Source organism: Hakea prostrata, chromosome 8 (assembly GCF_041222555.1).
Source record: "Hakea prostrata isolate BN-2017 chromosome 8, UWA_Hpros_2, whole genome shotgun sequence".
Classification (NCBI taxonomy): domain Eukaryota; kingdom Viridiplantae; phylum Streptophyta; class Magnoliopsida; order Proteales; family Proteaceae; genus Hakea; species Hakea prostrata.
This window is the reverse complement of record NC_142607.1, coordinates 12,729,895-12,754,276: the sequence shown is the minus strand read 5'-3', so window position 1 is coordinate 12,754,276 and position 24,382 is coordinate 12,729,895. Positions and strand designations below refer to the sequence as shown.

Sequence of the window (24,382 nt, the reverse complement as noted above, 5' to 3'; positions counted from 1 at the left end):
AATAACATTATTAATTACATTGTCCAACGTCTGCACTCCTGATTTTGTTTAATTTAATGCGTGACAATTGGACGGTCAAGATTATCACTCCACCCAGTGACGTGATGCCCATCAAAAGGAACGGTATTCTTCTTTCTTTTTGGGTTGAATAAAGCAAGGGTATCCATGACCTGGAATATATTGCCCTTGGAAGTTGGAAGTTCGTCTCTGATTGGAGGGAAAAAAAGAAAAAGAAAAAAGAAAAAAAAATATCTTATCATGCTTTGTTTTTTTTTTTTGTAAACATAATGCTTTGTTGTACACAGCAAGAACTTGAATGAGACTGACTTAACTCTTCAAAACCCTCTGCCGCGTTTTATATTTAGCATTAAAACGGGTCAATTTCTTAGATTTGGGTTGAAGAAGCTCTTATCGATCGCAAATCCTATTGAGCTTGTTCAAATATGTTCATCACTGTTACTCTTATGATTTGGTTTTGGTCGATTTGATGGGACTGATATATTGACAGGGACTTGAGTTGGAAGTAACTTGTTCTAGGCTTCTAGCCATGGTAGATTACGGAGGAAACCTTGAGAACCGATTGGATAATGGTAGAGATACTCGATCTCAGTCGAGTTCTCCGATTGAGACCGGAATTTTTAATTTAGTCGACAGGTTCTCTGAATTGGGTGTCCATGATGATTCCAATGAAAGTCTATTTCAGCTCATAAAGGCACTTGAAGCTGCTGAGAGCGCCATCAAGCAACAGGTTAACGTTTCAACGATCGAAATGAAATTGTTTCTCTTGAGTTTTAGTATACTGTATTCGAAATGTAGTCTTCTTTAGGAGTGAACGTGAAGTGAACTCTTCTAGCATTTCTGGCTTTCTCAGTTTTTGTGGGTATGATGTTCATATTCGCACCGGCCACCTTATCTTGTCGTTCTTTGTAGACCTGGTCTCAGAGGGTTACGGATTTCACTTCCATAAACCATCCTATCAGGATTATCCGATGATCATTTTTGCTGAGTATGTTTGTGGCAGGTTATTGTACAGTTAACTAGCAATTACACTTATTGTTGAACCATCAAAGTGTTGTGGAATTGGACACCAGAGGCCTACGGATGGGAGTTGGGCATTCATTTTAATCTTACTAATCAAGGGTAGACTGTTGAGATCTATGGATTCAGTCTTAGCCTTGCATGTGTGTGCATACGCAGATGCGCTCACATTTACATGTAATGTACAGGATGGACCTGTCTTGGCTTTATATAATTGGATCAAACCTTGTCTTCAAAATTGTGTTGTTCATTTTATCAGGTAAACTGTCTTTAAGCTTGAGTAGTCTAGTGGTTTTTGAGTTTTTGGTTGTTGTTTGTCCAGACAAACTGAAGGTAGCTCAACTTGGATGTGAGGAGTTGTCAAGTAGAATATCTAAGAAAAGAATGTTGGCCAAAAAAAAAAATATTAACACTTTAGACGTTAGTTGGAGCTTGGAAGGTGAACTAAAGGGTTTCCTTGCCATACTTATATACAAAATGGACACTGTAATTAGCTGAAAATGTAAACAAACTGGATTGAGCCTAGGTGAAACCATTATTTGTTTTCTTAAAAATTTTGGTGGTAAAGGTATATGAATTTACTACTGTAATTTTAAAATTCAAGATTTAGGGCTTGATCAACAGTAAGATTTCCCATAGTTAATCATAACTGGTTAGGTTGATAATATCTTTATGTATGTTGGTCATATTTGGTTTGATTGCCTGAAATGGGTGACTAACTGTCAAACTGCTGTACATTTGTTAGGCAGAAGAGAAGAATTTTTTGAGGAGTGAACTTCAACGAAAAGCGGAGGAACTAGAAAGATATGTAAGTGCTTTTATTTTTAGCTTCCATAGGAATAATATTTATCTTCCATATTTAGCTAAAAGTTGGAATCTAAATCCAAATTTAGCACACGCTCACTGATTACAGTGAAGCAATTGGACAGTTCATTAATACAACTCAACCTAGCCTTATCCCAACTAGATGGGGTCAGCTACAAGAATCCACTTACTGCCAATAAATCCTATACGAAGTCATACTTGTTGCCAGTCCTAAGATATGCTTGTTTTTCATCACCACTAACTCTTTCCTTTTCTCCGATCTGAATCATATCACCCATCCTCCTCAACACTCTCCTTTTCAGCTGCACTAATATCAATTCACTTTTCCTACAAAGCTTGATGTTTCTTGACTACGTTACCTTTGATGTCTTAACATCTGGAGCAGATGATCCTGAAGTTATGCTTCTAACAGCGCAGCACCTGTTTGCCACAACTCTTTATTGTGTTAGTTCCATAGGTACCTTTTTTTTTCTTGATGAAACAGAACAACACTTAAACATTAATTGTTGTAAGTGTTACATACGGATCTTTGGTATACAACCTGGAGCAGCCTTGTGTCGTACTTCCAAGGATAGGATATGACATAAATACTTAGGGGGGTGACAAAACATAACGTCAGATGCCAAGTATTTTCAGATGTCCAAGAGGAAGGAGACCAAATAGTATGGCCAAGGATCATGGGGTTTTGGGGAGAATTTTGTACCAAAAAGGAAAAGTACAGATGACCACTTGACCTCAAGCTGCAACTTCTATGCTTCCTTTAAGGCTGTAACCCAAATTAAAATGCCATGATAAGCACCTTCTGTAACTGAGTGAAGGGCGCACATCCCAAACGTAAAGCCATGCATTCTCCTCTGTGTACAAAACAAAAATATCCAATTCCCTTCATTTGAGGTGGAGGAGGCCAACCCTGCAATGACTAAGGAGGTCATAGTCAGGGCATTCCAAGTAGGAGGGGAGGCAGGATGGGATGAGGTAATGACTGCACCAACCTTATATGAATCAGACCAAACGACAAAACCTAAATTTAGCAAAATATCTAACTGGGTCACCCAAAAAGAAATCTGACTAATAAGAGATACTGGCTGTGCTTTAGAGTGAGCAAATAATATTTGGTTCCTCATTCTCCATATATAATAGCATGAAAGCATAAACCCATTAAGAAACCATGTTAAGGATTTAACCTCCCAATGAAGCATGGAATAAGCATCAAATGAGAAGAAACATGGGCCCCATTAAGCTAGACATGCTTAGTCTGAGGACACTCAGAGAAGAGATGGATAATACTCTCGGTATCAGAAGGGCAAAAACAGCACATACCATCCGATGTTGTCCATGGACAATATTACCTTTCACATGAAGACCATGGAGCAATATTACTTGTCACAGGAATTCCATAGGTGGATTTGACACATCTAAAATCTGGTGTTACTAAGAAATGCAGGCCAGAAATCCAGGATATGATAGTCCTGGTAAATAATTAAGAAGTAATAACAGAAAATAACACTTCCTGAATAGACCTTTCTTGCCTTCTGGTCTGGGATCTGTTTGATGTCTTACAATAGTTTCTCTAATCTGTTCCTATAATTCAATGTGCTCTTAAAAGTAAAGGCTTGTTTCCATGGTGAGCTTTGTTTTAAGGAATGGTTGCAATGATTACTTTTAGCTGTCAAATCAAACTTCTAGGAAGAAAAGGAAGTGTATTTCTGGTTAATATTGAGTTATAGCACTATTAGAAAATGTCCCATTCCAAATTGTTGAAAGGAGAGGCAAACACCTCTAATGAGGAAAGCTTCTTCTAAAACGATTCTTTTCTGCAATGACCACCCTCCTTTGCATTTCCATTGCAGTTTGGCAGATGCAGACAAGATTACGTACACTAAAATTTCTTTCTTTCTTTTATTTATTATTATTAATTTTTTTTGGGGGGGGGGGTGTTGGAGGAGGATGAGTCTCTGCACTTACAAACAGTCGTGCACTTGAGCTTATGCGACTGAGAAGAATAATACATCTGGGGGATATTGTGTTTGGTGGTTTACCTGTTAATGTTGTAATCATTACTAATAATAAGTTCCACACTACATATCATGGTTTGGGAAATTGGTTTTAGAGCTCAACTTGGTTAGGCAAAAAACCAAATTGGATCAAGATCTTGCTGCTTTGGTGCAGTTTCTTTTGGCTATATTAAAGTCATGTTTTTGTTGGAAACATACAAGTACCAAAATGTTACTGACATCTTGCCAAGATATCGAGACATGAATGAGATATCAGGGTTATCCCATTGTCTTGCCACCCCTCCCCCCCCCTCCCAAACAAAAAAAGAAAAAAGAAAATAAAGAGAGATACTTTCAAGGCATTAGTGAGTTCTCAATCTATGCTATAGATCTACATCCATTGCAATTGTTATTTCCATGATTGGCAAGCAGGGATTTTCTTTAAGGCATCTTATCCCAGGTAAAAAAACTCAGCCTTATCCCAACTAAATGGGAATGGCTACATGGATCATTGCCCTCCAATCAGCTCTGGTTCTAGTCATACTTTATACAAGGCTAAGCTTTGCATTTATAGTAGCTTTAGATGGGAAAGGATCCAACTAGAAGCCAGATTAGGGTTTCTAGGTCAAATAAGGGTTAGGGTTTGGTAGGAACTACGGTTTTATGGTAAGGTTAGGTTAGGTTGATGTAGGCTGTCTATCAGTTAACTTTATGTTAAGTTTAATGACAGAAAGTGTGCTGGAAGCTTGGAATTGAATTAGCGGCAAGTTAGTGTTGTGTTTCTCAATTTGAAAAGAAGAAGATGAAGGAATCTAGTGTTTTTTTTTTTTTTGGTGGAAAAGGAATCTAGTGTTTCTAATGATCAGGAAGAGCTGCTTCTTCATTGTCAAGGGAAAATAATCAGGTTGATGGAAATGGAATTGGAGGGAGGAGTAACATCAGTCTTCTAGGGTGGAAGAAGAGTGGAGAGAAATCTGGTTTGGGCAATTGGGATGTCAATCCCATATGCATGGCTCCACGACACTGAAATTCTTAGAAAGTACTCCTAATCACTCTAAAAGTTTCCCAAAAAAAAAAAAAGACGTCAAAAGACAAATATTGGAGAGAGACTCCTGATTTGCGAACTAATCACTTTATGAGTAATAAACTCAAAACTCTAACTATTAAGTATCCTCATCTAACTCAAACATTCAATTTAACTGCTGACCCCATGCATTGACATTACTTCAACTTTATGAACTTATATATTAGGCCTGTGGGCCAAAATAAAGTCTTCTAAAATCTAAAGCACAATTGACCGCATTGGACAATCTTAATTGCATCACATGACTTTTCTTATTTCTCTTTCTAAGGTCATTTTAGGTCTGCCCCAATTCTTTTAGCTCTTCCATTCTGAATCGAATCACTCCTCTGTATTGGTTCATTGAAGGGCCTTCGTTAAACATGGCCATGCCATGTTAAAATGGCTTTCTTATGAACTGATAAAGTATCAAAGCGACTCCAGAATCAGCTCTAATATGATCATTCTTACTTTTTCCTTCCTAGTTTTGCCACTCATGCATCTCATCTTCATCATCTCCTTACACTGTTTGTCTATGTGATGTTTCCTATCTGGCCAACGTTCCACTTGATACATCATACTAGTCATATAATCATTTCTTATTTATCCTACTGAGTTTTGCAAAATCTTTATTTCATTAATTTTCACCACTTTATTTTCCTTGTGTGACCGAAGTTACACACCTTATAATCCATCTTCTTTGTACTTAAATTAAAACCAAGGTTTATCTCCATAATTCCAACTGGGTGCTAGCCCCTTGTTTTGTCACCATCCACCAAAATAATTTAATTTGAATAAAGCATACAATAAGGAATCTCATCTTGAATACGTCTCTAGTTAAATCATTCACGAGAAGAGCAAATGAGTAAGGGCTTAAAGTTGATCCTTAATATTAATCCAATTGTAATTGGGAATTCACTATCTTGGCCTCCACAGTTCTTACATCTTTGACATGTTTAATGATACATAAAATGCCATGAAATACTCTTACAAGCTTTTTTAAAATCTTGGAAACAGTCATTGTCTCCCTAAGCCATCATTTAATACTCGTTTTTCTATGACGATTAATATCAATTCTATTGAGTAAAACTAAAATGATTTTCTTCTATTTTATTTAGTTTTTATGGTCTCCTTGGGATGCAGGGCTGTTGTCAGTCATCCTTGTTTTTGGTATGTTTTGGCTCCACTAATACAGTCTACAGTTGGAGATATAGACCACAAAAAATATGAGGGTGAACAACAATAAGAAATATACTTGCCCCCTTAGGGTGCATCTAGCAACGATTTCTAGTTTGTCTTTTCTTCTTTTACTTGTTTTTAGACAAGGTTTGTCTGATTCTGGCAAACATATTTAAGGTTCAACTGTCCCTATGATATGATTTGATGGAATACCAGTTTTCCTTTTGACATTGAAGTGAGACTGAGATTTCCCTCTCTCTCTGTTTCTAGAATCCCCCATATTTCTCTCCTCTTTCCCATCGCTTCATCCAAATGACTCCCTTTCTTCAATGTCATTGTTGTTCCATTGATTGCTGTCTCTTCCTTTCTATCTTAAAAGAAAACCCAACACAACAGATCCATCGAATTGGTTTGAATCAAAGAGCCTTCCATGCAGAAGCAAATCCTAGATGAGGCCCGGCCATCATAATAATTACCAATTATACGGTATCCTGTAGTATATATTCTCATGAAACATATGCCTGTATCTTTAGTTTACTGTTTTTCCCCCCTTATGGCTTGTTACTTTTATTGTCTCTTGGATCACTTGAATCATGAAGTTTTAGGGGACAGATTTTTGTTTGCCTCTGAGGCTGTGTTTATTGTATTACTATCATATGCTTTTCTTTATAGATAAAATAATTCATTCATCAAACTTTAAAAAAAGAGAGCCTGTCCATTTGGCAGAAATCAGATGATTCTAGACCTCATTCAGATGGATTAAGTGAGCATAATCTGGGACCCTACAGACCAAGTGAATCCATTTCACCTGTAGAGGATCAAGAAGATAGGCTCCGATGGATGGATAATACTTCATCACTTGGCCCACATGGTATGCTAGTTCTTAACCAAGATACATTGCCAAAAAATGAAGACCCTGTCACACAGGCTCAGTCAAAAAGCTGGCACTATTCTGATGGTAACAAGGTAAATGGGAATTTGAAGGTACTTTCTGCTGCACAGACATCTGGAGGCGCTGCTGGCTTTTCCCAGTTTTCTTCCCCATCTTCAACATCCTTTTCTCCTACCAGGTACTCAACATCACATACAACGCGATATGACATACATTTTTTGGTTCCCTTGTCATACTTCCCAAAGGATCTGCCAAAAGGAGGAATGGGATTTAATATAAGTACTTTCTTTCCCCTCAAGAAAAATTTCATTGTTTGTCGCATAATTTGGTCTAATTATTTGATGTACAGGTTACCATCTTTGTCGCAGGATCTTGTTCTCAAGATCCGGGAGCATGAAGAAGAGATTAGGCAGCTGCGGAATCGTCTTGCTGAATACTCCAGCAAGGTAAGAATAATGTATCTTGTTCTCAATTGCCTCCCAGGTATTCATTTTCAATCTCGTGCCTTGTCACATGCTTACTGAAGGCACTGATTATCATTTATAGGAAATGCAAATACGTAATGACAAATATGTGCTGGAAAAACGAATTGCCTGCATGCGTTTGGTAGGTGAACCTTCGCTTTAGCTTGCTTTTTTGTGTTTAATATGAGTGCAATTTTGTTTTTTTACTTTGTGACCTTCAAGTTTTTGCTGATTTTTGTTTTTCTTGGTAACCTGATGGTTGCTTTTAGGCTTTTGATAAGCAGCAACAAGACCTGATTGATGAGGCATCAAGAGCTCGTTCATACAGACAAGATATAATTGAAGAAAACATACGTCTTACCTATGCGTTAGAGGTACTTTTTTTTTTGGTTAGGATTTGGTTGAGGTTCCTTGTACTGATATAACTGACATATGTTTTATATATATCATTGTTTACCTGATGCATAGCTAGTGAAAGCTTATATTTAAGAAAAAAAGAAGAATTAAAGATGATTGGGAAGTAATGAGATGATTTTTGTTTCTTGCTCTCGTATAGCTCAGTAATTTATTAGTTGTTTCAGCAATATGTTTTCTATGACAGTACAAGTTTGAACAAGGGACTAGGTGTAGCATTTAATTTTTCCAGCCATATTTTTGGCTTGATCAAACTAAAATAAAATTTGAGACTTATTTTCTGTTTCTTTCAGGCTGCACATCAAGAAAGATCAATATTTGTCTCGTCTTTGCTTCCTCTTCTGGCAGAATATTCTTTGCAGACGCCTATGCCTGATGCACAATCTATGGTTAATAATCTTAAGGTCTGCATGATAATCATGATGTCCTCAATTTATTTATTATTAATATAGTATTCATGCCTCAGATACAGTTTGCCAGTTTCTAATCGGATGTTCATATTTTATTTATAAGTGGCGATGATTTTGCTTTAAAGCATATCATACCCCAGTGTCCTGAATTGCACCAACTTCAAGATGCATGGAATTGATTTTTACTGCTTAAAAAGCTCACTTATGTTTGGATTTTTCAATGAGATGATGCATATAACTGGAACACCAAATTTGAAAAGCATGAAAGTTTAGAACACCTATTTGGCTATTGTGTAAGCATCCACAGTCGTACAACTCTCCATTATACGACTCGGGATCATGTGGGTGATTTGATGTATATGGCGATGGCTGAATGAGCCACCATAGTGTGTCTGTAGAAGTAATGGCACACAACTAGTATATGCATGTTCTTTAGACTGACTGGTATATGCACATATTTTTGGTGAATGCTAATAAGTAATAACTAATCAGTTTTTATTATCAGTGGGTCAAGCCATCTTCTAAAATATTGGTTTTTTACACCATTTCTCACATCATTATTTTTTTCATGAGCACTGTTTTTTATTTTATTTATATATGAAACTTATGATAACAGCAGAGGATGGCATGGGCTATGTGCTTAACTCTTTTCATTGCCCCCTAACTGCCCCATAGTGTAGCTTGGCTGTAAAGACAATGACAAGCTCTGATAGAGTCGAGCATTGTTAAATGTAAGCCAAGGAATGCACCAGTAATGAGGAGCAATATGGTCCCTATTTAAGGAGCTAAAATAGCTAGGTGTAGGCCTGAATTGACAATGATCGAAGTTGTGAGAAAGGATCTGCATGCTGTTCCTCATTTGACATCTGATAGAGCCTATTGGAGGGCAAGGATCTATATTGCAGACCCTGTTTGGCTGATATTCTCAGGACTTTCTGGGCTGCGTATGATCCCTTTTGATTTCATCTTACTTTCTATCAACTCCCCCCCCCCCCTTTTTTTCTATTCAACATCTTCCTTTTTATGTTTTGACCTCTATTTTTCCTGCTTTGTTTTGACTGGATCCATGTAGCAGACCCTGTTAAGTTGGAATAAGGCTGAGTCTATTGTCTGTTGCTTCCAATCAATTCTCTTCATTTCACATTGTTTCTATCTTTTCCTTTCCCTTCTTTCTTAACTAATTCACATTGTTACTTTTTTACAATGCTGACTAGTTGTCCTGTGTCTGCCCCTTGTGGTCAGGACTGTTATGACTATCACTTTTTGAAATCCCAAAAACTTGCAGAATGTTTCATTGAAATTACAAGGAGAATACAGGAGGCAGATGCAGGACTTGCTATAGAACCTCTGATCCAGCTCTCTATGGAACTTCTATTTTGTTTTCCTTTGTGGCAATTTTAGACTAGGCTAGAGGTGGCCTTCTTTTTTTGCGTGTGCATGTGTGTGTGTGTGTGTGTGTGTGTGTGTGTTTTAAAGATTCAAGTGTGGATTATAATGTATCAAAGATTTGAGCCTATAGACTTTCACTTCTATTAGTTCCTGTTTGTAGTTTTTTTGGCTTTCTGTTTTTTGTTTACTGTTTTCTGCATGTGTGTGTTGGGGAAAGAGTGGGGAGCATCTGTAGATTCAAAGGTAAAATTCCTAAGTTCTGTTTGATGACCTGAGAACTTGAGGTATAACCTATACAAGAAGATAGTAGTAAATGAAATATTTATTACCAATAAACTGAAAGTGATTAAGAATGCTGCATATAATTGCTTCCATACAAATATATAAATGGTATCTTACATGATTAGCTTTTCCAATTGCAGGTTCTGTTTAGACATTTGCAGGAGAAACTTCTTGTTACTGAGGTATATTGCATACTTGGAGGATCACAATGCTGCTATTCAGGGTTTTAGTTGTAATTGGTGCCATAAGGCTTTTCTGTGTTGGAAAACTTACCTCACTTCTTGATGACTTTCAGATTTTTAGCTGTATTACATATTTGCTGTGCTGGAAATAGATGGGCTTATTTGAGGGTTTTATATATATATATATATATATATATATATATATATATATATATATATATATATATATATATATATATATATATATATATATATATATTCATGTTGCAGACCAAGTTAAAGGAGTCTCAGTATCAGTTAGCCCCATGGCAGTCTGACGCATTCCATCCAGCCTCACCAGCTCATTCCCTTAATGCTGCACTAAATACTTCAGTATGGTCATCTGTCTTTGTATACTTTTAACTTTTGTTCTTCATGATGGAATGCTCATCTTCTTCCTTTATCACTTAGGTGCTGTGCTTCAATTTTTATGTTTCCGTTTCAGAACAATAATGGGCTTGAACTGGTGCCTCAGCCAACATATATGCGTGGGCAGGCACCAACACCTTCTCCTTCTAATGTTCAGACAACCACAGGTTGGGCCCCTTTCACTGCTGATGCCACAAAAAATCTGGAGCTGGATAATGTCGGAAGGTCCTCCACTTCTGCAGGCAGGTAAATGAAGTGCAAAAGTCTCAGCTAATGCATTTGTTGGTTAACCTATTTGATCGGACATTTTGTGCAGTAATTTTGTTCTAATGTTTGCCGTAATAGTAAATATTGTGATGGATCTTTTACTGCTGAACAATGTAGCAATGAAACATGTGGGGTAACGGCAAATCAAACTATGCTCCTGCTTGCAGGCCAATAAACTCTAATACTCAAACATACCACTCATTAATTAGATGAAGTTTTTGCCTTTACCGTTAAACCAAGGACTATGATCATTAATTGAAGTGATGAAATAATAGACATAGGCTGATATTGGAGAAGGTTTTGTGTCAGGAGGAAGCATGAGGATGTTGCTCGAACCTCTTCTTCAATTAACGAGCTTCCAGTAAATGTTAGAGGTCAGAAAGCACAAGCACACGTTGTGAATAAAATGGCTTTTAAAAACCGTATTTTGGGTAGTGGGGGAAGGTATTGCCTTTTATGCCTTGTTCTTTATTCCCATATATCATTATACTAGTTCGGACCAGACTGAGTAATTTTACGAAATAATTTTTTTTGGTAAGTGTTGAATGTTAACTATTGTAAAGGTTAACCACAAGTCAGTCTTTTGTGTTGTGTGTAAATACACATAAGCTGGGGGATTTTCTTATAACTAGTCGTGTTATTAAAAGTCATTGGCATCTGGGAGGCAACGCATTCCAGGGGGTTGAAAACTAAGGAGAAACCAGCCAGCCATTGGTGGAGGCCTAGGCAGCAGTGTAGCACCCAGACACCTAGGCGTCGCCCTGACAACTAATCATTTTTAAATAAAGGTTATTGCTGCTTATTGGATGTGACCTATTTTCTTCTAATTGGTTAGCTTCTTTCCTCTCACATGGTATCGGTCTATTCACGGTTTACAACCCCTGATGAATCTGTTTTTGGAGTCCTCAATGACGATATGTGATATTTTCTGCAATCATTGTTGCTGGTTGTGCTATGCATCTATTGATCATGAGGTCTGATCACCAACTTGCATATGTGATCTTTGTCCAACTCAATTTTTTGGCTGACCTAGTTGGTGTCCAGAGCTGAGTTCTTGAGCGTTGCTAAAAACCACTGCTTTTTTTAAGAACTGCTGTATTTTGGAAGATCATCCAGATTTTATTTTGCTTTTGTGGAGGATTAGAAACTGGGTGTGGGATTTAAAGTACTAGATCCCAGTGGTGTGAAATTTTGCTTCCACTCTTCTTTACATTGGTTTCACCTGGAAACGTTCCTTTTACATGGTTATTTTTGGGGAGCAAATGGAATTTAGAGGAATAAATAATAATGGAAAAAGAAAATTCTAAGGTCAATGGCTAACTGGTGGGAGAAAGAAGAATCCAATAGCTACTGTATCCAAGAAACTCATGTCTCAATTTCTCCTATGAACTTCTTTCAAACGGTCATCCACAATAATCAAGTTTCTCATTCTTGTAGGAAATCTTGGGCACAATGTATATTCACAAAATTTTCTGAATCTTTGTAATTTTTTGGAAATTATTGGTGTTATATATGGTTGTGGCTCCTTGGATGCTGTAGCAGTACAATTCTTCTGGTCGTAGCTGATGTTTTCTTTGGCTTGTTTCTTCTATTGTAGGAATTTTGCAGCCCAAGATGTTCCTACACAAATTCTGGTTTCTAATCGTGATTCTCATGGCAGTCATTTTGCTGAAGAGTCCTTTAACAAACAGCTCGCCTTCAATGATCCTGTTTGTGGCAATGAGATGGATGATCCAGATGCTGCTACTAACCAGAATGCAAGAGGTCCTTCTTCCAATTGGGGGTCTGGAAACTCTCCTTTTATGACACCTGTGCATGATGATCCGCATTCTGCATATCCTCCTTATTTACCACCAGTACTGGAGGAACCTTCTTCCTCATTTTCTGAAGGCAAAACCTTAGTTGAACTTTCAGCTTTTGATCTTTGTATCAACGTTCTTTTGTTAGCTTCATGTTGATTATTTAGTGTTCTGTTTCAGCTGCAGAAGATGATCCTCTACCAGCCATTGAAGGCCTTCAAATTTCAGGAGAAGTTTTTCCTGGTCGAGAACTTCAGACAAGTGGCTACTCCATTAATGGAACAACCAGTTGTAACTTTGAGGTAGGGTTGAGGGAAATTGGTAATTTGCATTGAATGCATTTTTTTTTGGGGTGGGGGGGGGGGCGTAAAGGGATCTTTTTTTGGGACCTCTAGCGACACGTTTATGTTTAAACTTTCAAAGTAAACATTGTATATATGAAACCAGTTCATGTATCCATTCAAACACTGGCATAGTGCACACACCACCAACCTCCAACCGGAAAGAGAAAAGAAAAAGAAGAGGCGGTACTTTTGCTTGAAGTTGCTAGTTTTGGAAAATGTTTTGTTGTTTTATAAATTGTAAGTCCGGTGAAATATTGTTGCATTTTTCATGTTGCCAGTGGGTACGCTATTTGGATGATGGGTCAGTGAAATACATCGACGGTAAGTTTTTCTACCTTTTTAAGTCATAAACAGGTGTCTCGTTTTCTGATTTTATTTGAAAATCCAAGTCTTAGAAAACATATGGATACAGGGGCAAAACAACCCAACTATTTGGTTACTGCTGATGATGTTGACTCATACCTTGCTGTTGAGGTCCAACCTCTGGATAGCAGGAAGCGCAAGGTACTCATTCTGGCCTAAATTTTCGTACTGCCTAATTATGATGATTTTCTTTTCCGTTTCTCTTTGTGGTGATTGATGCTTGTGACATAATGCGACCAACTAGATGGACATAAGAGTAGTGTAAAAATTGGTGGACATTATTGTATCACTTTGATTACATACTCTTCATTTGACACAATGCCAATAGGGTGGCCTAAAATATGAAAGTTGGGGCACTATGACAGCACCAATTTAGACTTGTTTTCCAAGGAAGAAGCCTAGGATTGGGTTACATAGGTCATGGGTCCATGATCCTTGAGATTTAAAGTGAAATGGCCTCTTAATGGGCCTGTAATAGGGTATCTAGCTCAAATACGAAGTAGGTTAGTTGCTTATTTTATTTTCAGTCTTTTGTCTTTTAATTGAACCAACGGTTCAATTGGTTAAAAAGGATATTACATTGGGTCACTTTAAGTTTGGCCGTATAGGTCATTTTGTGCCGTATTTATTTTTATGCTTAGTCAGAGACTCAGAAATTTATCTAGGATTCACACTTTCCGATTCAAGGTAATGTTTTGTTTTAATTAGCGTTAGCTTTCATTTTTTATTTAGCACTTTGTAATTAGGCCATTAAGCCTCTATTTAATGCCTCAATGTGGAAGAACAGAATTAGACTGACTATATGATTAGCAAATTTCTTTTGCAAAGAGTTTTGAACTGCTGGGTTCCATCATTAGAACCTTGGCTGGTGTGTAATATCCAGTTGTCTTGGTGTATAATATCCGAGAGGACTTCTAGGGTAGTCATATCCTAGTTGCCAAACCCTGATCTGGTGAGTAATATCTAGACATCCTCTTTTCTGCCATCTTTTTCTTTCCTTTCTTTCACCCCTGTCCCCTGGCCCCACCCCCAGGTTTTTGGGAAACCCTCATCCGAAGAACCTACCTACAGCCCGTATGCTGTATGCACCGTCAGGATCCATCCAAACTTGAACATAAGCCTATACACATCATCCTCCATCCTAAGAAATATCCACAACGCATCTCATTACCATTTCTTTTCCTATCTTAGTTCTAGTGCTACATCACTTCCATCAGGATCAAAATAATGCAAACCTGAGAAAGGGGTCTGCTATGATGGGCCTTCACAAGGGGAGAGTTAGAAAGATAGGCAGAAGAGGAAGGGGGAGATCATATAAGAGAGGGGAAGGGGGAAGAAACATGGACACACACAGCCACGCATGCTCTCAAAACCATAAACTCCTCATATATTCCAAATTCCAATTTCTGTCTAACGATGGGGAATTACATCATATTTATAATGAAAATAAAAGACTTACTCACAATAAGACTCTCTAACTAGGTTTCTAATTCAAGTACGGAAAAGAACTAGAAACTAGAGACTATGAATCTAACTTTGAAGCAATTGGAAACATAGTTGTCAAAGCGTCCGCCTAGGCGACAAAGCGGTTTTTCAACCGCTTAATTGATGACCAATCTGTAAAGGAACTCCAAGGCCCAAAGTGACATAGAACCTATTTTTTGCTCTGGGGGCAGCCCGCCGGCAACAGAATGTGAAGCATAAGCCATACTCAACATCAAGAATCAATGAATCAGTAAATGCCTAGGCAAATGCTTTGACAACCATGGTTTGATGAGATGAACTTATGTTTGTGTTCTTTTTTTGAATTATTTTTCATAATTATGATTCTTGAATGCTTTTTTTAGGGTTGAATGTGACTATTGAATATTTGTTTGGTTTATTATAGAAAGTAGTTGTATTGAAAAGTAGTTATATTGAACAATTTTGACCCAACCGCTTTGGTCACCTTATTGCTGCCTAGGCGCTGCTTTATTGCCTAATTGCCTAGGCGAGTCCCCAATCGCTTTGGTCACCTTGCTGGTTTGACAACTATGATTGGAAATAATAAACAAAGACATTATGTCAAGATAATATATTTCCTAGTAATCCTACTAGACCCATGATTCATGTTGGACCTGGTTCATTTTGGTCTGGGAACCCGGTTTGGGTTTAAGTTGGTCCAAGGGTGTGATTCTGGATCACAAAACCAGTAGAATGTTTCTGTTGCTGCCAAAACCACTTTGACTTCCGCACAAATCTTCCATGGATGCAGCAAATCTTTTGGTCCAGTGCATTTCACTAATGCAGCCTGTTTCCTTAGGTGTTTTATATTGTTGATTTTGTGATAATGCTCGATTTTTTGAGTAACCTTTTTCTTTTTGTTTCTTTGACACCAGGGTGAACTTGTAAAGGTCTTTGCAAATGGACAAAGAAAGATCACTTGTGGTAATACTGTAATAGAACCAAAGTTTCATTTGTCTAAGCTATGTAACAAAGTGAAATTCATTCTATTGTGTTTGTCTTCTTCTAATTGTGTTGTTATTTTACGTTCTTTAATTTGTTAACAACTTGAAACGTTTTCTTTTTAAAACCTTTTTGAACAGATCCTGAAATGCAAGAACAAATAGAGAAGACCCTTTATGATGGACATGCTTCATATAATGTTTTCTTTTCGGTATGGCCGAATGGCGTTGAGGCAAATATCCTCTGATTGGTTCCCTTGGTTATTTTAATTTTTTTTAAAAGCATGCTGTTTCTCACCATGATTCTTGGATAGTTTCTTTTTTTCTGATGCATGACACATTTTATGCTAATAATTAGTTTTATGTATAGGCTGGAAATCTTGATACCTGGGAACCATCTAGTTTGGCGATTAAGAGAGAAGGTTACAGTATCAAAAGTAAAGGCCCTCGTGGTGTTATTCACACAGAAAAGTTTCAGCAAACCACAAGTGTATGATTCCTCACCTTGTTCTTCTTAATGAAAATTAAATTTCAAAAGCACTTAATAATCATTTATATTATTATGGAAATTTTGTATGTGCTGGGGTGGAGTGATCACGATTAATGAAGGAAAATTCTCTCATGTTAGGGCAAAAACAGAGTACTTGAAAGTATCGGTCAACCCATGTGCCATAGTGCCAACTAGGTACAGGCTTGGCCAGCTCAATCAGGCTGTTGGTGTTGTGGCTCAACAAAGCCAACCACACCAACAGCCTGGTTTAGATAAAATGGATGAGAAGTTAATTCCTAGCTTAGTTTATCACCCTTTTTATTCTGTAATTGTTGCCTTTTAAATTAGTTTTTGATTGCTTAGTCAAAGCTATATTGGGAACAAGTTATTAGTTACCCCTTGCCATAATTTTGTTTTTTGTTAGTTCTAACTGTGTAATGTAATGGACCTGCTGATCCTCCCCAGGATTTTAATGAAGAAGCTTGTTTTGTTGCTTTGTTTAAGGACAACCAGTGAAAGGCTGTCCCTCACCTCTTCTTTGTCTTCCCTTTCACCAGACCCGTCTGGCTTCAAGCCCTCTTCTCCATCTGGTTCAGATCTAGACGCCCCAACCCTTTGCCACTAATAACTGCTGGATCACCTCCACTATTGGGGGAACTATGATAGCTGATCCCACAAGGAAGTTTTCACTTGGTGCTTGCATCTCCCACATTCTGGATGGAAATTAACATCACTCACAAATATGGATCCCTTGATCAGATTTGGAAAGCCATTTGTAAGGATGCTTCATCCATAGTCTCTCTTTTGCCTCACCAAACCTCTTGTAGATAGCCCAAGGAACAGTTACATTGTTTTTGATTGGGGCGTAGATATTTCTCTTTTAGTCATTTCCAAGACTGCTTAGTTTGGGGCCTCTAGGCTAAACCCCCCCCCCCTCTTTTCTTGTATCTTCTTCCCTTCGAGGCATTTATATTAACCCGAAGGAAAAAAACCAGTCAAAGGCTGTGAGGTGAGAGACCTTGGTCTGATCCCAAGGGTGAGATAATCTTATTCTGTCATCTTTTCCTCTTCTCCTATTGGTTCATTGTTCTTCCTGTTCTGGTTTCAATTTCTTTGGACAACTGAGACCAGGAAAACTCTATTAAAGTCGTTGTCTTGTTCTGAATTTCTCTAGTGAAGCCCCAAGCTTCTGGCGCTGCTGTTATAGTTGCAGATTGACACACAAATTCCTGCCTTTTAGGTTTTCAACTTGAGTTATGCAGTGATTTTGAGTCTTCATATTTCAGCCACCTCTCCGGGTTTCAGTTCTAAGCACCACACTTTTATAGTCTAAATTTTTTGTTTTTTCATTTTGTAGTTTGTTTAGTTAATGTTCTTTATTAGCAAGGAAGGAGAGAGTGAAACTTGGAGATTATTTTTTTCTTCTCCATGTGTGGAATTCAAAGACTATTGTTGATACTTTTTCACGGTGGATGTAGTAAGCCCATATTATAGTGGAATTCTTTTTATTTATTTTCACCACCCCCACTGCCCAAGAAGGGAATATGAAAAAATCCCTACTATTTTCTGGGTATTGTTTTGTGGTAAATGTGTTTTAGTTAGTAACTGATGCATGTGTTTTCTCTTGCAGGTTACAATTCCCTTTGGGCATGCAACTGAATTTTTAGTACTTAGTTCCGGTAGGGTGGAACTCATATTGCGAACAGATGACAGCCCGTAAGTTCACATTGGTACTTCTTAACTTGTGCATTGGATGAAGATTCAATTAAAATTTCTGAGATCCAGAGAGTGACAGGAGAGCACTTCATATCTGCAAGTTAATTAAAGAATTGAAAAATTCATTTCCTTCCAAAAACAGATTTTCCTGTGAGAACTTCAAAGTTCAAAATATTTAGGTTATCTTTTGGTTATGGCCTTTGAGCTTTCTATAGTGACTAGTCTCAGGTCAAATTTCTCAGAAGCCCATAATACATGTGGTGCATATTAACTTTCATTATGCATCATCTGTGATATCAAGGATTTATCAGTAAACCTTTAAACTGGTAATCCTTTTAGGCAACTGTTACCACCCTAATGGTCCTACAGAAACCTTAAGAAATAATCTTAATAGACTTGATACTGGAATTTGGGCATGTTACTCTGCTTCCACAGTTACACTCTGTACTGCATCATTTTTTCCCTATCAAAATGGAAGGATATTTAAGTAGCCTTATTGAGGAGATGACAATTTTTGGCTACGCAATTCCCATTAGGAGTGCCTGATGTATCCATATGTAATTTTTTCTCATTTTCTCTTCGTTTTTCAGGTTAAGGGATGTCATTGTTCTTACCATGAGATTGTTTATCATGCGGGTATAACTTCATCTTCTAAGTGACCTTACTTTGAATTAATGCATGCTATGTTACAACCCTTTTTTTTTCAAAGAATGCAACCCCCCGCCTGTGGGGGACTTAGCTTGTGCGTAAGCCTTTGGCACCGGGTTCGCCCCTTTTTTTTCAAGCTTTATATTGGTTTATTTAGTGTACTGAATAGGTTCAGTACAAACATCACCTTTAAATTAACAAACAGCCCTGGAATTATTTTTTGCAATGAGATTTCATAACTCATTTCCCAATTACTCTACAAGACAATCGTAGACCACTTATTTTTACAAATTTCGTACTAAAAGTAATTCGACATTGATATGTCATATTTTAAAGTGTCGAGTGACAATGTATCATAGATTCATAGTTTGCATGGTTCTCAACCTGCTCTGCTTTAAGGGGGCTTTTACTGTTACTTTTTCTAGTGCAGCTATGAAATTTCCTCTCTTTGGTCGCATGGGAGCAGGTTTACCCCATTAAGATTAGGGGAGGGATTTTATTATACATTAAGGCACCATTTGTTTGCAAAGGTGGGGTGGGAAAAATAAACATGTGGGATCCATATGTAATGGGGTGGGGGAACAGGAAAGGAAATGATTATATGGAAAAGTTATAAATGTGGGTCTCACTTTGTTGTTTTTCACACTTTTCCACCAACCCTTTTGCCCTTCTCAATAGCTCTTTTACAGCTATGACTTAGACCTTCTAATCATCACAACAAGGACTGTGAAGATTTAATTGCTTTGGGTTTGGACCCTAAGTTGAGGGTGTAGGTAGGGGAGTTGTAGGGGACAATTCCATACATGTGGGGTTGTGAAGGGATGATTTCCTAGGGGGTAAGTTTAGATTAATGTTTATGATCAAATATGCTTAAAATGATAATTAGTATATTACTATCCTAAAGGTATATAACTCATCTCATGGGGGTATGGGATAAATTCCTTGAGATGGAAGCTTAGGTCTATAAGTGTCCAAATGGGTTGAAACCTGGATGGAATGTAGTAATAACATAGGAATATGATCCCCCAAGTTTGGTGGGGGGGGGGGGGTTTGGATGGCTAAATTAAAAGATATTAAGGTTCTTGCTTATGGGGTCTTGGAAAGTACGAAAATTCAAGAAAATAATTATATCTTGAGATTGGATGGTCAGGATGGGGTCTTATTCGGATCTAAGGTCACGAGGGTTGGGGGGTGAGGTCCTAAAGTTTGGGAAGGATCTAACCATTAGATTGGTGCACATCTGATCTTAAAATTTGGGTCTCCAGAAAATTCCAAAAATTCAAGGGAAAAAAAAAGAAAAGAAGGGTGTGATGGATGGGGACAGTTTGGGACTGAGGTGTACTTATTTTCTGTAGGAGACTTGAACTGCAGAAAACTTGAAGAATCAATCCTGCCGCAGGCTTGAAGATGAGAGGGGAATGCTGAAATTGCAGAATATGAATATTAATTCACACACAGCCGTGGGATTCCGCCTAGGAACCCACTACTCCAATGCTTCCTTTAAATCTGTTTTTCATTCAATTAATCAAGTCTGATTTGTTACAACCCAGAGTGACTTATTTATAGCCTACATGAAGGAAAACATAAAGGGACTCAACTTCTAAATAGAAAACAGACTTGGACTCCAACTTGCAAATGATCCTATGTAAGACTCTTACTTGACTAAAGACTTTAACTTGAACAAGGATTCTATCATATCTCACCTCAAAGGTTCCACTTTGGATTAAGAGTAGATATGGAATCCTAAAAAGACAAATTAGGGATTCCTTCACTACCTAGGAATCATACATAGACAAGGACTCCTCAATAACTCACAAAATAATGACTCAAATAAAAAAACAAAAGTAGATCCAGCCATCCAGGGTCCTAATAACAAACTGGACCCTATGGCACCCTAACCTTTGACTCCACGGAAATTGTTACACCCCTGGTATGACTAGGGGACCATAGGGCTGGAGTAAAGTAACACTAGGCCCCATGCTGCTCCTGGGAACAGTTTACATCATATATACTCCATTGGGCACTCGAAATGGATTGGTCTATCCTCAACCTAGTTTGATGGCCTGGTTTGCTGCTGACATTCTTGTTCGTTTCAACTGCATCACAAGTGCATGAAGCAGATTTTGTCAGGATGGTTTTCTTTGCTACATAATCAGTAGCATTTTCAGCAATGTTAAAGCTTTATGTCCATAGTCTAATGTTGACAGTACAAATAAAGTGGTGGTCCCTCTTTACAGCTCAACATGGACTACAACTTCCTCACCTGTATTATGGAGTGGATACAAACATTCCTGTTGGTGGGTTGTGTTCTTTCTTTTTTTTAATTAAATGCTGGAAAAGAAAAGGGTGAGAATTTATTTGCAGCAAGGATATTCTGATCACCCACCCTTTATTCATGATCTCATTATTCTCTATCATGGGATTCTTGAGTGGAAATTCATAACCTAGAAAAGACAACAAAATGAATGAAAAAGTCTTAAGTTGTTATAGGCTTCTAGTAGGATGGATCAGTTTGGGAAACTTTTAAGGATTTGAGTGTAAAGTTGCTTTGTTGACAGCTTGACCTTTGGATCTGATCTGATTCTGTCTGATTGGGTTGAAACAGTATTTCGCCAAAACAAAAGAAATATGGTACTTCAGGGTTCAGTGAAAACTCTTCTAACTTGTTTTTGTTTGAGAGATGCAAATGACTTTATGTAACATGTACCTCATCCCTTGTTCTTCTTTGTGAACTTTGGTAAACCATAGATATCAGGAGGAATAAGATGAAGAAAGAAAAAAAAAGAAGAGAAAAAGCAGGGGAGAGGAGAAGGTCATAGAAATTTAGAGGAGCCTCTATCATTGTGAGGATCTCCATCAGAATAGTTTTTATTTGTTGGAAAATTTCCAGACTTAAAAATCGAACTTCACTTAACTAAGGAAGAAGAGTCCAATACAGACTCAAATTATTCACAAAACCCACCTTGACTGAATCTTGAGGCTCACATTCTTTTTCCAAAATTATTCCCAAAACCCAGCTTGACTAAACTCGAGGCTCACATTCTTTTTCCAAAATGCACACCTTGTTATATTATTGCGGCTTTATACTTACAGAAAACACTTTCTTATCTCCAACCTGTTATGTGGGGTTCCCTGATCATTCTTTTCTTTTTTTTCCTCTTTTTTTCTTTTCCGGGTGCTACTATAAACGCTAATAATGATTAAGATTATTCCAATTTTCATAAACTCTTAGCTTTTATGCACTACCAATTGCCAAACAGTCTTCTTGTTATTCTCCTTGTTGAAGTTTTCCTTTGGTATGTAAAATACCCATTTCTTTTTCCATTCTTTTAGTTTGCGTTTCCTTGTCTTTCATACGCATGTGTTGTAAAAAACATATTTATGAAGGTCTACTCTTTTGCAGGCTGTTGAGAAAAGGAAAGGGAAGAAGAAGGGACTGTTCTTTAACAAGTAGGGAGCATTTTCCCCTCAGAACAGCTGGGGTCATTTGTTGTAAAGAGTGTAATTACATGACTCTGTACTTTCTGAGTGGATGTAGTGTAGGTTTCACATGAAATTACCTGCTAGATGATCTTGTAATAATGATGCGAATTTTTTTGAAGAGAGTTGATCAGGTTGTGTTCATTAGCCTAATGTTCCCAATGCTTCTTCACTGTACCTGGTGGTATAGGTTAGGGTGATGAAGGTAGGATTAATTCCAGAGTCCGGGGCATGTCAATCCAGTCTTCATCAGTGAGAGGGTGGGATTCTGAGTAATATTATTCTTGATTATTTTTGGTTCTTTGGTATTGAAAGCAAATTTATTCAGAAAGGAGCTGATACAAGCAGCAGCTTCAGATCTACAAGGATTCAAAAGCCATGGATTGGTAATAGGCATTAGCATCCCTTGAAATGCAATTGAAAGATCATATAACATAAGAATTCTTAAGTTGTTGAATATCTTGAATGATAGGATCAATCTCAATGTTTGCTGCTGAAGCAAGAAAATTTGTAAAAGTCTTCACATTCAATTTCCATAATATCTTTGCCCTGCTTCTGTAAGCTTGAAGGAGAGGAGACCCAACTGTTGTTGCTTCTGCCCTGCAAGAAAAGGCTGAAAAATGAAGGCCCTGTGAAACCCAAATTATAATTTCCACATCACCCACCATCCCCCGCTCCCCTGTTTAAAATTTGCACACCAAGCTCCGTCGTGATTGACTTTATAAAACTCCGCAGGAGGTAACCATCGATGAATTGAGCAAGAAAGGGTGGACTGAGTAGACACCTTACAAGAAGCAACAGCAGGTGCTAATGGAAACATATTTGAATATCATAGTAAACGCAGTTTGGCATGTTACCATGTCAATGCTAAAATGCCTAGAACTCGAGGCCCTTAAACTTACACTCTTCGATAGGTTCCTACTTAAGATGATTCCTCCAGCCTTGACAAAATTTCTTCCAACACCTGCAAAATTGTTGCTTGTTCTTTGCAAGTTCATCATAATTCTTGTAGACTTTCATCTCTCCCTCTTCTTCTTCTTTTTTCTTGACGTCTCAGTGCTTTTCAACCTAGTTAGCCTGAAGACATCTCTATTGACGTCACAATCAAAACTAGTTAACCTGAAGTTAACAAATTTCCAACTTCTCATATCAACTGGAATTCTTGAAGTTTTTTGAGTTTACAATTTTGTGTTTGCTATGTTCTTGCCATGGAAGGAAATTTCGGCGAATTTCGCCGAAATATCGGCGAAATTCGCCCAGTTCGCCGGTGGGCGAAATAAAAAATGGATCGAAATCGATATCGCAACTTTTCGCCGGAAAATCGCTGTTTTCGCCGGAAAATCGCCGTTTTCACCGGAAAATCGCCATTTTTGCCGAAACAACCTATGGTGTGCCGTTTAATCTTTTGACTCAGGATTCTTCTGTGGTAGAACAGAAGAGAAGAAGCCGTCTTTAACACTTCGTTATTCATTCATTCTTCTTCTTCTCTCTCTTTCATCTTGGTGCCCCTGAAGCTCTGAGAAGCAACTAAAGATTAGCGGAACAAGTTTGTTTGGTTTCCTATTTTTCATCTCTGATCTCATCGTCGGAACAGAAATGCCCTGCTGCAAGGCTCCATGGTGGTGGTGTGGCTGTTGCGTTGTTTCATCTCGTGGGAAACTCCCTGCTGCTGCTGCGTCTGCAAGAAAAGAGAAGAACTGAAGAAATGAAAGAAAAAGAGGAACACAAGTTGATACGCTGGAAACTCCCTGCTGCTGCTTCGTCTGCAATAGAAGAGAAGAAGTTAAGAAATGAAAGAGAGAGAGGAACGACTACGACCAGCTTTTTAGATTAAAAAAAGATAATAAAAAAATGAAATTTAGGATGGGCTTTTGTAACCATCCACGTGGTTGCTCATTCTTCTTTTTGTCAAATCAACATTTAATGCATTTTTCACTTTCCCCAGCCATTTTGCCTTTTCATATTTTGTATTTAATGCATTTTCCCCATCGAGACTTTCACCAAATTTCGCCGAAATTTTCGGCGAAATTCGCCAATTCGTCTTGTTCGCCCATGAGCGAACCACCGAATTCAACCGAAATATCGTTCCTTGGTTCTTGCTTTATAAACTTGGGTTGCACTCGGCACTTTACACTTTGTTTTCTGCAACTCGTACACCTGGTTGAATCATGCAATGACTTGAACGGGCTGAACTCTCTCTTTCTGTTTACCTATTAACACCATAGGCCTCAGCCTCACTCGTATCTGATTCACCGATCTATTCTCCTCACATGAAGAGTGACTTAGATGGTAAG

The 24,382-nt window shown here is 37.8% G+C and overlaps 1 protein-coding gene across 2 annotated transcripts; it reads left to right on the top strand.

The window, feature by feature from the left end:
• The first annotated feature begins 308 nt into the window (after positions 1-308).
• Positions 309-22,877, top strand: LOC149006998 (uncharacterized). 2 transcript variants are annotated; one of them, XM_089164777.1, is made up of 20 exons: positions 309-748; positions 1,784-1,846; positions 6,823-7,166; positions 7,338-7,434; positions 7,535-7,594; positions 7,722-7,826; positions 8,160-8,270; positions 10,088-10,129; positions 10,400-10,501; positions 10,614-10,783; positions 12,402-12,694; positions 12,784-12,905; positions 13,226-13,268; positions 13,360-13,451; positions 15,689-15,737; positions 15,896-15,966; positions 16,125-16,244; positions 17,875-17,960; positions 18,551-18,596; positions 22,012-22,874. In XM_089164777.1, the coding sequence occupies exons 1-20, from the start codon at positions 548-550 to the stop codon at positions 22,060-22,062; spliced, it is 2,268 nt and encodes a 755-aa protein (XP_089020903.1). In that variant the 5' UTR covers positions 309-547; the 3' UTR covers positions 22,063-22,874. The 2 variants fall into 2 exon arrangements, with proteins under 2 accessions (XP_089020903.1, XP_089020904.1); XM_089164778.1 differs by lacking the exons at positions 309-748; positions 1,784-1,846 and having other exon boundaries at positions 6,884-6,967; positions 7,081-7,166; positions 22,012-22,877.
• Positions 22,878-24,382: the final 1,505 nt, after the last annotated feature.